This window comes from Scardinius erythrophthalmus (assembly GCF_964197995.2).
Source record: "Scardinius erythrophthalmus genome assembly, chromosome: 20".
NCBI classification, from domain to species: domain Eukaryota; kingdom Metazoa; phylum Chordata; class Actinopteri; order Cypriniformes; family Leuciscidae; genus Scardinius; species Scardinius erythrophthalmus.
The window spans coordinates 621,242-637,635 of NC_138240.1; the positions used below are offsets into that span (position 1 = coordinate 621,242).

The window sequence follows — 16,394 nt, forward strand, 5'->3', positions numbered from 1 at the left end:
CGTAAAACACGCTGGATTCTTCTGTTGCTTTTACTCTCGCTTCTTCTGCTCTGGAACGAGCGGCTCCGCTCTGTTTTCATTTGAGTTTTTTATGGTGGCTTCTAGTTATTTTAAGACTTGTTTAGTCTGTACATTTCTAAACCACGTCTGACTTTAAGCGTTTATATTACACATATTGACATCAAGCTCGGCCTGTTATGATATTGCAGGGTTGTTCTGATACGAAATGAAGCCTTGTGATGGAGTTTAGTAAGGAGAGAAGATTAGTTTAAATGGAGAAAACACTGAACGCTTCTTTGGTTGACGAATAACTCTGTGTGTCCAGTTTATAAAAGTCACTTCAAATTTATTTAATACTAATACAGTATTTGTCTCTGTTTGTTCTTCTGTTTATACATTTAAAATATGCTCAGTTTTATTATTCGGTCTGTCATGTTAATCATTTTGCATATAATTAGATTTAGAGTTTGTGAAAATATTAAAACATTTTTATTTATTTTATTTTATTTTATTAAGCAGGAAAGCCTCTCTGAGATTCTGAGAGTGTCGTGGAGTTATAAATAGAACAACACAGAGACACTGAACAACATTAGAACATGTGCAGTGCATTAATAACTCGTGCTCGTGTGTAAATCCTGAAGCGCTTGATTTATCACTCATGTTTTCAGGAAACAGACTGAAGGAATGTAACAGTTTGTCTTTATCAATCGTGCAAAAGACAAAAACATAGCGAGAGAGAGACACAGACATGAGGTTTGTGTTTCACTTCATTCACACCTCTCTCGCTCTCTCTCTCTCGCTCTCTCTCTGTCGCTCTCTCTCTCTCTCACACACTCTCTCTCTCTCTCTCTCTCTATCTCCCTCTCTCACTCTCTCTCTCTCTCACACTCTCGCTCTCTCTCTCTCGCTCTCTCTCTGTCGCTCTCTCTCTCTCTCACACACTCTCTCTCTCTCTCTCTCTCTCTCTCTCTCTCTCTCTCTCTCTCTCTCACACACACACACACACACACACGAGGAACGATAACAAGCGGCTCTATCGTCTCCAGAGACGCTCGCGGGCCGAGACCGAAGGACCTCTGAGTGTTTCCCGTGATAAAGCGCCGGCTCCATTACCCAGAGTGCTCTACTCTCCTCACTCACTGGACACTCTCAGTCTCCTTCATTTATACAGCGCTTTAACAATATAGACCGTTTCACAGCAGCTTTACAGTGATAACAGGAGATTACAGTAACAGAGAGTGTTTAGGCTTTACAGCAGATCTAGAATAAAATTACTGTCCAGATAAAGTTAGTTTTGATTGATTCACTTCCGTTGTAAAGATCATTAGTTATTAACTTAGCGGCCGCTAACACACACCGTTCTCACAGAAAACTGAAACTTTTAATGTGTTCTGGATGTTCATTCACACACAACAGTGTTTAAGGCTCGAGAACACACACTCTGAAACAGGATCCAAGATACAAGCGTTGAAAATCTCTAAAAAGCGTGATCATCTCCGTGTAAACTTCAAAAACACGAACCTGTGAAACACAAATAGATATGTGTGTTTGAATATATATGTGTGCAGGCATGTAGTCTTACTCTACAGATTGACCTCAACAAATGACTTGTCTGGCCTTAAAACCTCATCATACAGAATTGTTTGTGGCCATGCGACTGGAATGACGTTGATAAGGTTTATCTGTCGGCGGTGAGGGAGGAGGCGTTCACAGGAGAGATCAGCGGTGTAATGGCCGTCAGTCCTGATGGACTCGCTGTGATGAGGGCCAGGGGTCAGAGGTCAGAGTGGCTGTCATCGGTGTGTGTGTGTGTCTCTTTACAGCTTTACAGCCTTCGTAAGTGTTTGACGAGAGATTGAGCGGCGAATAGCACAGTGACAGGAGACTTCGATCGCCTGAGACTCTCGTTACGGCCGACGCTCTTTAACACAGATAACACTTGGTTTCGGGACATCAGTGTGTGTGTGTGAGTGTGTGAGTGTGTGAGTGTGTGTGTGTGTGTGTGTGTGTGTGTGTGTGTGTGTGTGTTTGAGTGTGTGAGTGTGTGAGTGTGTGTGTGTGTGTGTGTGTTTGTGTGAGTGTGTGTGTTTGAGTGTGTGTGTGAGTGTGAGTGTGAGTGTGAGTGTGTGTGTGTGTGGGTGTGGGTGTGTGTGTGTGTGTGTGTGTGTGTGTGTGTGTGTGTGTGTGTGTGTGTGTGTGTGTGTGTGTGTGTGTGTTGAGCTCAGGCCGGTTCACATCACATTAATCAGCTTTACGGCCTGTTCAGGGGTTTCCTCTCTTACAGTCGTAACGAACACGAGACACGCGACGCCTGTCAGTCAGAGAGAGTTTTACACTGGAGCTGTTGAACGGAGATCCATCAGAATCTGAAGACTACAAGAGATGCTGATCAGAGAAACTGTGTTCAGTGTTTCTTCTCATAACAGCGATATCATGTCCGTTCTTTCATCTCGAGTCTGCTTACTGACCTGAGCCATTTTTACGACGACCTCTTCTGTTTTATTTGGATCAGAATTTTTGTGTGTGAAAATAGTGACTCGCTGCAGCAACTTCTTTATCATCTGAACCACTTTCAGCTAAAACTTCTTCTTAAAATATAATTCAAATAAGTCCCCTTGAGGTTTTAAGTTAATGGTTCAATAGAAATCTGCATTTATGAATTTAGCAGATGCTTTTATGCAGATTTTTCAATTTGCAATTTGTCACAGAACCAACAATAAAAAATTCGTAGTAGAGAAAGACTGTAATAAGAGTCCACTGTAGGCAAGCTTGGAGAACCCAAGTCCAGCTTTATTATTTCCCAACGTGAACAGATACAAAGTGAACAAAGACTTGGCTTGACGTGATACAGGTAACAATACTTGACAAAGACATATGGCAAACATAATGGCTTAAATACAGACTACTAATGACTAAACGATACACACCTGTGAACATGATTTAGACAATTAACCAATGACTACTAAACACAAAAGACTATGGAAGCACATGGCAGGATTACATGAGGATAAGGGAATCACATGGCAAGACATGAAACATGAACCAAAACAAGACGTGGGATATATGGCCCTCTCTGAGCTAGAGAGTTGTGGATTGGAGCGGGCTCACGGACTGGAGTCCCCTCTGGACACTGGTCAGGGCCTGGAGTGGATGCATGGCCCACACACACAAGATAGCCGTGGCCACCATTGTCAGCGCTGCATCATCTGGAGCTGACCCAGGCGTAGCGGCCATCTTGGCTGTGGGCTTTGGCGTGGTGGCCATCTTGGCAGGAGACTCTGGCTCGGCCGGCTCACGGGTTGGAGCCGATGTGTGTGAAGAGACTCAGGCTCGGCAGGCATGATGTGAAGTGACTCAGGTTTGGCAGGCATGATGTGAAGTGACTCAGGTTTGGCAGGCATGATGTGAAGTGACTCAGGTTCGGCAGACATGATGTGAAGTGACTCAGGTTTGGCAGGCATGATGTGAAGTGACTCAGATTTGGCAGGCATGATGTGAAGTGACTCAGGTTTGGCAGGCATGATGTGAAGTGACTCAGGTTTGGCAGGCATGATGTGAAGTGACTCAGGTTTGGCAGGCATGATGTGAAGTGACTCAGGTTTGGCAGGCATGATGTGAAGTGACTCAGGTTTGGCAGGCATGATGTGAAGTGACTTAGGTTTGGCAGGCATGATGTGAAGTGACTCAGGTTTGGCAGGCATGATGTGAAGTGACTTAGGTTTGGCAGGCATGATGTGAAGTGACTCAGGTTTGGCAGGCATGATGTGAAGTGACTCAGGTTCGGCAGACATGATGTGAAGTGACTCAGGTTTGGCAGGCATGATGTGAAGTGACTCAGGTTTGGCAGGCATGATGTGAAGTGACTTAGGTTTGGCAGGCATGATGTGAAGTGACTCAGGTTTGGCAGGCATGATGTGAAGTGACTCAGGTTTGGCAGGCATGATGTGAAGTGACTCAGGTTTGGCAGGCATGATGTGAAGTGACTTAGGTTTGGCAGGCATGATGTGAAGTGACTCAGGTTTGGCAGGCATGATGTGAAGTGACTTAGGTTTGGCAGGCATGATGTGAAGTGACTCAGGTTTGGCAGGCATGATGTGAAGTGACTCAGGTTTGGCAGGCATGATGTGAAGTGACTCAGGTTTGGCAGGCATGATGTGAAGTGACTCAGGTTTGGCAGGCATGATGTGAAGTGACTCAGGTTTGGCAGGCATGATGTGAAGTGACTCAGGTTTGGCAGGCATGATGTGAAGTGACTCAGGTTTGGCAGGCATGATGTGAAGTGACTTAGGTTTGGCAGGCATGATGTGAAGTGACTCAGGTTTGGCAGGCATGATGTGAAGTGACTTAGGTTTGGCAGGCATGATGTGAAGTGACTCAGGTTTGGCAGGCATGATGTGAAGTGACTTAGGTTTGGCAGGCATGATGTGAAGTGACTCAGGTTTGGCAGGCATGATGTGAAGTGACTCAGGTTTGGCAGGCATGATGTGAAGTGACTCAGGTTTGGCAGGCATGATGTGAAGTGACTCAGGTTTGGCAGGCATGATGTGAAGTGACTCAGGTTTGGCAGGCATGATGTGAAGTGACTCAGGTTTGGCAGGCATGATGTGAAGTGACTTAGGTTTGGCAGGCATGATGTGAAGTGACTCAGGTTTGGCAGGCATGATGTGAAGTGACTTAGGTTTGGCAGGCATGATGTGAAGTGACTTAGGTTTGGCAGGCATGATGTGAAGTGACTCAGGTTTGGCAGGCATGATGTGAAGTGACTTAGGTTTGGCAGGCATGATGTGAAGTGACTCAGGTTTGGCAGGCATGATGTGAAGTGACTCAGGTTTGGCAGGCATGATGTGAAGTGACTCAGGTTTGGCAGGCATGATGTGAAGTGACTCAGGTTTGGCAGGCATGATGTGAAGTGATGTGATCATTAAAATCCACCAGGTGAGAGAGTTCACAAAAGTTTACCACGTGGTCCTCTATGGTGCGGTCCCCTTGACTGAGTCGCAGGAGGCAAACTGCTGGCTTCATTTTGGGTCAAGTATTCTGTAATATTGAGCTACTGTTGGTAAGCGCCATGTCCATGTTTATGTTTTTGTTTTGAGTTTCATGCCACGCCATGCCTTTGTTTTATGTAAGATCAATATGCATGTAAGAGTCTTTGAATAATATTAAACTGCACTTGGGTTCTGTAAACTTGTCTCCAGTGGGTCAATGTTACAGGTTCATTTCAACCGAGGGTTTTCAAACTCGAGTCCATAGAAAAACTGTAAAAATAAATAAAAAGATTATAATAAAGTAAAGCTTATATTTAAAGTAAATAAATTATGTTAAAATAAATAAATTAGAAATGGGATTAAAATAAAAAACATTAGTTGGTTATTAATATATTAAATAGAATAAAATAATAATAAATAAAATGTAGATTAATCTAAAAAAAATTTTAGATCAAAAAATTAAATAAACAATTTTTCAATTTGTGTGTGTGTGTGAGAGAGAGAGAGAAAGAAAGAAAGTGTGTGATGGAGTGTGTGTGTGTGTATGTGACTGTGTGAGAGTGTGTGAGTGTTTGTGTGTGTGTGTGTGTGTGTGTGTGTGTGTGTGAGAGAGAGAGAGAGAGAGAGAGAGAGAGAGAGAGAGAGAAAGATAGAGAGAGAGAGAGAGAGAGAGAGAGAGAGAGAGAGAGAGAGAAAGAGAGAGAGAGAGAGTGTGTGATAGAGTGTGTGTGTTGTGTGTGGGACACAACTGTATGAGAGGCCGTTTGAGACAAAACCCACTGAAACACTTGCAATACACATTGAAAACTTACGATACACACTGAAACACTCGCTCTACACACTGAAACACTTGCGCTACACACTGAAACACTTGCGATACACACTGAAACACTCGCGCTACACACTGAAACACTTGCGCGTACATGTGAAACACTATGTGCATATATATGAAAGACATGCGGTTACATAGAAACTCTTTGCATATACCCTGTAATCGCCCACATACTGTTGTACCTGCACAAAGACTGCACTTTTCAAACATTCGCACGTGTGAGAGTGCACAAACATTTTCAGTGTGTCCGGAAGTCATTTCATTGCAACCGGAAGCTTGGTTCATTTGGAAACAGAAGCACGGTTTATTTATCACTGTAAAGATGTACAATTCTTAGTTTCATTCATGGTAGTAACATGAAAAATGAGCCATAATCTAGTCACTAGTGGAATATTGCTGCAATCTCCGGGACAAACTAACACTTAATAACATGAAATTTTAACAAAAGCCACTAGATTTCAAACATAGCCCACAATCAGACATTATTTCAATGTATTTATTTATTTTGTTTAGCTATAGTAAGTGTGAGCTTAGTCATCAAGTGTCATACCATTTAAATGAATGGAACTTTTTTGTTTTTATTTAAGAAAAGGTCAAAAATAATTTGTAACCTTTGTCCAATTTCGATCTTGTCACACCTCCCTGAAAACTATCAACAAAACGGACAACATCTGCTATTCTTACTTTTGTCAGATATATTAATGACAGAGAAAACAAGCTGTTCACAGTCCAAGTTACGAGGATTTCAAAAACAACATGGACTTTGGAATCCAAAACACTCAAGGTTTTGGAATGGAATAGAAGCTTGCCTTCAAAGCATTTGTTTCTTTTGTTTAGTATCGCAGTATTACAGTGTGTAGCGTAAGTGTTTCAGTGTGTAGCGCGAGTGTTTCAGTGTGTAGCGCGAGTGTTTCAGTGTGTAGCGCAAATGTTTCAGTGTGTAGCGCGAGTGTTTCAGTGTGTAGCGCGAGTGTTTCAGTGTGTAGCGCAAATGTTTCAGTGTGTAGTGCGAGTGTTTCAGTGTGTAGCGCGAGTGTTTCAGTGTGTAGCGCGAGTGTTTCAGTGTGTAGCGCGAGTGTTTCAGTGTGTAGCGTAAGTGTTTCAGTGTGTAGCGCAAGTGTTTCAGTGTGTAGTGCGAGTGTTTCAGTGTGTAGCGCGAGTGTTTCAGTGTGTAGCGTAAGTGTTTCAGTGTGTAGCGCAAGTGTTTCAGTGTGTAGCGTAAGTGTTTCAGTGTGTAGCGCAAGTGTTTCAGTGTGTAGCGTAAGTGTTTCAGTGTGTATCGTAAGTTTTCAATGTGTATTGCAAGTGTTTCAATGGGTTTCGTCTCAAACGGCCTCTCATACAACTGTGTATAATGACATGTTTATTACAACGTAAACATTTCCTGTGTCCTAGTAAACCAAATTATTTAAAAAAATTACAGTTTTTTTTTTATTCAAAAAATGGCAAAAGTTTTCTGTGATGGGCAAGTTTTTATATCCCTGAAAATGAAACAGAAACTACAGATATTATGAATAAAATGCATTTAGAATCAACAGGCCTTGCAGGATCAGTTCTGTGATCTGCAGAAGCTCCTGACGGTGTTTATCGATGTTTCTCTACAGATCTACGATCAGGAAGGAACGTTACTGCACTTCATCGACGGGAACGAGCCCAGCAAGTCCAGCTGGATGAGGTACATCCGGTGCGCTCGACACTGCGGCGAGCAGAACATGATGGTGGTGCAGTACAGGTACTGACCCTAACCCTGACCTTTAACCCTGACCTGACCCCTTAACTCTGACCCCGACCCGATCCCTGACCTTTAACCCGACCCTCTCAACTGAGGGGAGCAGAACATGATGATGGTGCAGTACAGGTACTGACCCTAACCCTGACCTCTAACCCTGACCTGACCCCTGACCTTTGACCCTGACCTCTGACACTAACCTGACCTTAACCCGACCCCAACCCTGACCCGACCGCTTACCCTAATTATTATTCTGTTAGGATTATATTATTTGTAGTTAGCAGTATGTAAAACAATAGAAGATTATCTATGCTAATATGAAAAAATATATATCTAATATAAAAAAGTACAAATATTACAGAATTATATAGAAAAGGTAATTGCGATATCTTTAGTTTATATCTCACAATTCAGTGTGAGTGTGTGTGAAGGAATGAGTGTGTGTGTGTGTGTGTGTGTGTGTGTGTGTGTGTGTGTGTGTGTGTGTGTGTGTGTGTGTGTGTTATGTACACTTAAATAGTGAATGGATGCACTTTTATGATGGACAGATGCACTTTTATGATGGATAGATGCACTTTTATGATGGACAGATGCACTTTTATGATGGATAGATGCACTTTTATGATGGATAGATGCACTTTTATGATGGACAGATGCACTTTTATCATGGATAGATGCACTTTTATGATGGATAGATGCACTTTTATGATGGACAGATGCACTTTTATCATGGATAGATGCACTTTTATGATGGATAGATGCACTTTTATGATGGACAGATGCACTTTTATGATGGATAGATGCACTTTTATGATGGATAGATGCACTTTTATGATGGATAGATGCACTTTTATGATGGACAGATGCACTTTTATCATGGATGAGGCACTTTTATGATGGATAGATGCACTTTTATGATGGATAGATGCACTTGATGATGGATATATGCAGTTTTATGATGATAGATGTACTTTTATCATGGATAGATGCACTTTTATGATGGATAGATGCACTTGATGATGGATAGATGCACTTTTATGATGATAGATGTACTTTTATCATGGATAGATGCACTTTTATGATGGATAGATGCAGTTTTATGATGGATAGATGTACTTTTATGATGGACAGATGCACTTGATGATGGATAGATGCACTTTTATGATGGATAGATGCACTTTTATCATGGATAGATGCACTTTTATGATGGACAGATGCACTTTTATGATGGACAGATGCACTTTTATCATGGATAGATGCACTTTTATGATGGACAGATGCACTTTTATGATGGACAGATGCACTTGATGATGGATAGATGCACTTTTATCATGGATAGATGCACTTTTATGATGGACAGATGCACTTTTATGATGGACAGATGCACTTTTATGATGGACAGATGCACTTTTATCATGGACAGATGCACTTTTATGATGGATAGATGCACTTTTATGATGGATAGATGCACTTTTATGATGGACAGATGCACTTTTATCATGGATAGATGCACTTTTATGATGGACAGATGCACTTTTATGATGGACAGATGCACTTGATGATGGATAGATGCACTTTTATCATGGATAGATGCACTTTTATGATGGACAGATGCACTTTTATGATGGACAGATGCACTTTTATGATGGACAGATGCACTTTTATCATGGACAGATGCACTTTTATGATGGATAGATGCACTTTTATCATGGATAGATGCACTTTTATGATGGACAGATGCACTTTTATGATGGATAGATGCACTTTTATGATGGACAGATGCACTTTTATGATGGACAGATGCACTTTTATCATGGACAGATGCACTTTTATGATGGATAGATGCACTTTTATGATGGACAGATGCACTTTTATGATGGATAGATGCACTTTTATCATGGATAGATGCACTTTTATGATGGACAGATGCACTTTGATGATGGACAGATGCACTTTTATCATGGATAGATGCACTTTTATGATAGATAGATGCACTTTTATGATGGACAGATCAGGGTTCGTACGGGTGCTTGAAATCCTTGAAAGTGCTTGAATTTTGATGTTGTGTTTTCAAGGTTTGAAAAGTGCTTGAATTTTGGATAAAATGCTTGAAAATGCTTGAATTTGTAACTGTATTTCTTTCACAAGTAATATCTTTCTGACGAAATAGTTCTTTATTAAATGGAGGAAAAAAATGTAGCCCTTCAGAATCAGATACAGTTTGATTTGCGTTACGCTGGCCAGAACAAAAGTAGGCAGAGTTTTCATTTTGATTTCCGCGGTTGTTTGGATGCACCATTTTTATTGGCCACGCAGCGGCAACAGTTGAACTAATTTAAACTTTGACCGCGGCGTGCACGCTCGCTGAGCTCCGCTTTGGTCAGAGTCGTGCGGCGCAAGCCATTGAAATATATCGGTTTCATTTCATAGCGTAGTCCGCGTCCTATCTGAAAGGGCCATTAGTGACTGAGAGTACTTGGTGTGATAATGTAATGTAAGTATTGCATGTCCGTTATGTCACGTTCATTTGTGGAATATGCAGTGAACATTGCCAAAATTACAGAACTGTAACGTGCAAATTAACCTGCAAACGTTAGCCCAGTGCATAAGAACAGTCGTTGATTGCTGAACTGAAATCAGTCAGTGTCATAAGCAGTATACTGTTACTGTAAGGTTTAGGATGGCCCTATGCAATATTTACACTGCTCTATTCCAGTAAATGTATTAGCTAACGTTATGTCTTGGCCCAAGACATCTTGGCAATGAAATACATTTATCAGGCAGGTGCCTGTGCACTCAGATATTGTTCAAACCTTGTCTATATCAAGAATGTGTCCCAAAACGGGAAGGCCTGTCAAACATTTCTGTTCAAATCCTAAGTCTTCATATTTGAAATTAATTAAGTTTTACAGCCTATAAATCACATTATCTGGTAAGCAATATTTGGACATTAATATAATGAAAAGTATATTATTCATATAGGCTATATACTTAGTGATACATTTTGAAGAATAAAACTTGTGATTGGCTTAAATATTAGGACTGCACAATATATCGAAATATTGCAAATGTATATATTAAAATATGCATAATTGCATATCGCAATGGCTTGCAATAACTGGGGTCATGAACAAAAGACAAAGAAAATCACTCACTGCTTTTGGCTGAATAGGCTAACTTTTGTAGCTTTAATAAGAATCATGTATATTTAATTCATGCAGTGAAAACTAAGCAGTGTTTATTTTTACATTTGATTAATCAGTTTCTGTTGTTAAATAAACCTAATGTAGGATAACCTGAACCCCTAAACCCCAGTGATGTTAAAATAACACTACAGAACACTGATGTTCACTGTCTTGAAGTTGTAGGGATATTTTCTTATCACAAAAAGAATGTGAAACACGTATGTTATATCATTTTAAAGATAATTTAAGTTAATTTGACACAATTTAAGCATTATCGTATCGCATATTGAATATCGCATTATTTAATGAGTTATCGCATATCTCATTTTTCTTCAATATCGTGCAGCCCTCTGCTATTATGAAACATTTGGCTGTTTATCTCTTTTGATGTGATAAAAACACTAAATAATAATTTTAACTATGTATTGTTATGTAATTTACGGTAGTGTAAGGTGCTGGAAAAAGCTTTAAAATGGACCTGGAAAGTACTTGAATTTGACCTTGGAAAAAGTGTACGAACCCTGACAGATGCACTTTTATGATAGATAGATGCACTTTTATGATAGACAGATGCACTTTTATGATAGATAGATGCACTTTTATGATGGATAGATGCACTTTTATGATGGACAGATGCACTTTTATGATGGATAGATGCACTTTTATGATGGATAGATGCACTTTTATGATGGACAGATGCACTTTTATGATGGACAGATGCACTTTTATGATGGATAGATGCACTTTTATGATAGATAGATGCACTTTTATGATGGACAGATGCACTTTTATGATGGACAGATGCACTTTTATGATGGACAGATGCACTTTTATGATGGACAGATGCACTTTTATGATGGATAGATGCACTTTTATGATAGATAGATGCACTTTTATGATGGACAGATGCACTTTTATGATGGATAGATGCACTTTTATCATGGATAGATGCACTTTTATGATGGACAGATGCACTTTTGTCATGGATAGATGCACTTTTATGATGGATAGATGCACTTTTATGATGGACAGATGCACTTTTATCACGGATAGATGCACTTTTATGATGGACAGATGCACTTTTATGATGGACAGATGCACTTTTATCATAGATAGACGCACTTTTATGATGGACAGATGCACTTTTATGATGGACAGATGCACTTTTGTCATGGATAGATGCACTTTTATGATGGATAGATGCACTTTTATGATGGACAGATGCACTTTTATGATAGATAGATGCACTTTTATGATGGACAGATGCACTTTTATGATGGACAGATGCACTTTTATGATGGATAGATGCACTTTTATGATGGACAGATGCACTTTTATGATGGATAAATGCACTTTTATGATGGATAGATGCACTTTTATGATGGATAGATGCACTTTTATGATGGACAGATGCACTTTTATGATGGACAGATGCACTTTTATGATGGATAGATGCACTTTTATGATAGATAGATGCACTTTTATGATGGACAGATGCACTTTTATGATAGATAGATGCACTTTTATGATGGACAGATGCACTTTTATGATGGACAGATGCACTTTTATGATGGATAGATGCACTTTTATGATAGATAGATGCACTTTTATGATGGACAGATGCACTTTTATGATGGATAGATGCACTTTTATCATGGAAGGATGCACTTTTATGATGGACAGATGCACTTTTGTCATGGATAGATGCACTTTTATGATGGATAGATGCACTTTTATGATGGACAGATGCACTTTTATCACGGATAGATGCACTTTTATGATGGACAGATGCACTTTTATGATGGACAGATGCACTTTTATGATGGACAGATGCACTTTTGTCATGGATAGATGCACTTTTATGATGGATAGATGCACTTTTATGATGGACAGATGCACTTTTATGATAGATAGATGCACTTTTATGATGGACAGATGCACTTTTATGATGGACAGATGCACTTTTATGATAGATAGATGCACTTTTATGATGGACAGATGCACTTTTATCATGGATAGATGCAGTTTTATGATGGATAGATGCACTTTTATCATGGATAGATGCACTTTTATGATGGACAGATGCACTTTTATGATGGATAGATGCAGTTTTATGATGGACAGATGCACTTTTATCATGGATAGATGCACTTTTATGATGGATAGATGCACTTTTATGATGGATAGATGCACTTTTATCATGGATAGATGCACTTTTATGATGGACAGATGCACTTTTATCATAGATAGATGCACTTTTATGATGGATAGATGCACTTTTATCATGGATAGATGCACTTTTATGATGGATTGATGCACTTTTATCATGGATAGATGCACTTTTATGGACTTCAAAAAAATGGTGCCCATTCACTGCCTTTATAAAGCTTGGAAGAGTCAGGACATTTTTTAATATAACTCTGATTGTATTCGTCTGAAAGAAGAATGTCATATACACCTAGGATGACTTGAGGGAGAGTAAATTTGGGTGAACTATCCCTTTAAAATAAGTTAAACTCGTCTCTTGTGCCTCTTTCCTCTCTGACCTCCGTCTTGCGTTTTTACCACTAAATACATGTCCTGTGCTCCGGTCCTCAGTCTGATGATCTGATGTTCTTATGATCTGATAATCTAATGATCTGATGATCTGATGTTCTAATGATCTGATGATCTGCAGAGGTCATGAACTCTGACCCCATGATCAGCTGGAGGTCGTTCCCCCGTCTCCAGATCCAGATCCGCCTGTTATGATTCGCAATATCTTCATGGAATTCTCTTCAAAGCGGCGCTGATGGATGGAGTCCGACTCGGCTGTGTTGTTTTGCTCTGACAGTAACGTCTTCTGGCATCTCCCGCACAGGGAACTTTATTACTCTTCCAACCACAATACTAAATACATGTCAGCGCGGGAAACCGAACCCGAGACGGGCTTTGATCTGCGGAGATTCATGCGCGCGCTGGAGGTGACGGCAGGCGTGTAAGAGCCGGTGTAGGTTTACACTCGCTCTGTGTGTGTGTGTGTGTGTGTGTGTGTGAGGCCACCCATTGCTCCCCAAACAACCTCTTTCAGCAGCACACTGACTCATTTACTCCCACTACATTTATTTGTGCTGCAGTGTTTACGTTGAGTGAAGCCGAACTGAGAGACGAGGCGTTACGGGTTTCTCAAGCTACGCCGTGTTTTCTCTCTTGTGGCTCATGAGATGTTGGTGATTTATGGACTCGGCCTTTGTTTTATTTTGATGTTGCGGTGGAAAGAATTAATAAAATGCACCCATCTCAGCACTTCCCCCCCGAGACCAAAGAGTCAAATATTTGTAGACATTTTTCTCAGTTAAAGCAGTGCTTGATCCAGCGGATTGAGGTTAGTTGGTTAAAAGCTAAGGATGACAACGATAAAGGTATAGTTCTAAATATATAACAGAAAAGAGTCCACAACTATAACGATAAAGATATAGTTCTAAAAATCTTTCAAGTTATAACAGAAAACTGAGGCCACAACTATAATGATAACGACACAGAGGAACGACATCGTCAGAACGTTCAGAGTGATTTTTTTCCCAGATATTGAAGGATGAAAACACTGACAGCCAATCAGAATCCATCCTGCTTTAATGAGCTCGAGCATTTAAAGCGACAGACGAGAAACAGCAGCGCTTATAATAAACGGAGCGATATCATGCATTGGTATGGACAGTAATATAACTATAGTTATTGTTCTTAGTCTGGTTACCTGCTCACATGAATCTAATCAGGAAACATTTTCTTTTATGAAGGATTTCTGAAATTATTACTCTATTTATTTGTTTGTATTATATTAAAGTATCTCATCTTTGACATATTTAAATGTTATTTCCTTGAAAAAAGATTCTTCATGCCTTAAAATATCTTGAATGTAACTCGACACCCTTGCCTCATTTAGTATGCGTGGTGGTTCTATGAATATGCAAATGAGCCCCGCCTCCACTCACTCACTCAGCTCAGAGATCCACTGGTTGACGATCACACGTTGATCTGATTGGTTACAAGGTAGTTTGTGACGTCAGAAACACCAGCGATTTCAAAGCGTGTTTTTGAGACTGTCTTTGGTTCACTGCAGTTTTAAGGAGGAAATACTCAGCAATGCTGTCGACTTATGTTAAATATTACGTTATATATTAAAAACACCACATAGACACATAAACAACATTAAAAGCTGGATTTACACCACAGGGGGACTTTAAGAGTAAGAGAAGTTCTTTAATCATAATGTTTTCTGAAGTCCTCAGGTGAAAATAAATCGAGAGTGAGAAATCTACATGTGCTATTAGATTATTTAATGTCAAAATAAACAGTTTTTAATATTTTTTTAATAGCCACATGAAAATTAATGATTTAATATATTTTATAATGGATTCACATATTTTATAGTCAGTTTATTGAATATATTATAATGCACATTTTGCTTTAATGTCATTTAAACAGTTTATTTTTTTTTATCAAGAATGAGTGAATGATGTGATAGAATATGTAATGGATTGAGGTATGTTATAGTATAGTTTGCTGTGTTTCAGGTCGTGTATTTTCTACCGGGCGTGTTCAGACATCCCTCGAGGAACCGAGCTGCTGGTTTGGTACAACGACAGCTACACGTCTTTCTTCGGGATCCCACTGCAGTGCGTCGCACAAGACGAAAACTGTGAGTCTCGCCATCTCCTCTTTACAGGGGTTCAGTGTGTGTGTGAAGTTTCAGCTCATAACATTCCACAGGCATTTTTTATAGCATATTAAAATTGTCACTTTTTGAGGGTGAGCAAAAACATTCAGTTTGTGTGTGTGTCCCTTTAAATGCAAATGAGCTGCTGCTCCCGGCACAGGGGGCGGAGCTTCAAGAGCTTGTGTGTGAAAATTTCAAAAACTTTTAGCCTTTTATGTTCAAACCGAAGTCAGATGATGTCAGAGACTCAAGAAGAAGTCACAACATGTAGAAGCAACAGGACATTTCTGAATGGTTAGTTGATGAATTTATGTAGATGATGTGGAGTTAACTATCTTCAAGTCATATTCTGTCATGATAATCTATAAATCATGTTCCCGGGGGCGGGGTTTATGTAAATTTTAGGGTTAGTGATGTCACTAACCCCTGAAGAAGCTCATTGTAGTCCCTACCAGCCGTTTGTTGTAGTCCTTAAAAAGCGATTTCTGTAAAAGAAAATATCTCTCTTTGCTTTGAACTTTGAGCGCTGTAACTTTGCAGGTGTTGTTTATGCTCAAACAGCAACATTACACACTAACTAAAGTTAGAAAAGTGGGTTACCCTTTATAATACTGTTCCATCATTAATGAATAACGACACAGGAACAAACGAGTAACGCACTATTAACACTCTAGTAAGTAAGGGTTAATGCCCGACGAGGTGTCCATTGTCAGGTATTAATGCGTGAACCGCTGAAGGGGTTCCGCTGCGCGTCGGACGGTTGCCTCCGCCGAAGTCCATTAATACCTGACAATGGACACCTCGAAGGGCATTAACCCGCTCATACCATAGTCACTTGCCAAATAACACATTTTTAAAACATTAGTTTATATTTTAATTAGTTTTACAATCGAAATCTAAAGTTTTGACAAACAATAACTTGGTTTCCCTGGTTACGCCTGACGGTTTATTTAGCAACCGGAGA

The 16,394-nt window shown here is 39.9% G+C and overlaps 1 protein-coding gene across 1 annotated transcript in view; it reads left to right on the forward strand.

Moving 5' to 3' along the window:
- Window positions 1–16,394, forward strand: part of prdm6 (PR domain containing 6) — a gene marked incomplete at both ends in the record, with an annotated part of 39,470 nt that overhangs the window by 11,204 nt on the left and 11,872 nt on the right. Inside the window, 2 exons of the mRNA XM_081348868.1 lie at window positions 7,425–7,552; window positions 15,288–15,412. Of these exons, the coding sequence (XP_081204994.1) occupies window positions 7,425–7,552; window positions 15,288–15,412 (253 nt within the window). The remainder of the gene's footprint in view (window positions 1–7,424; window positions 7,553–15,287; window positions 15,413–16,394) is intronic.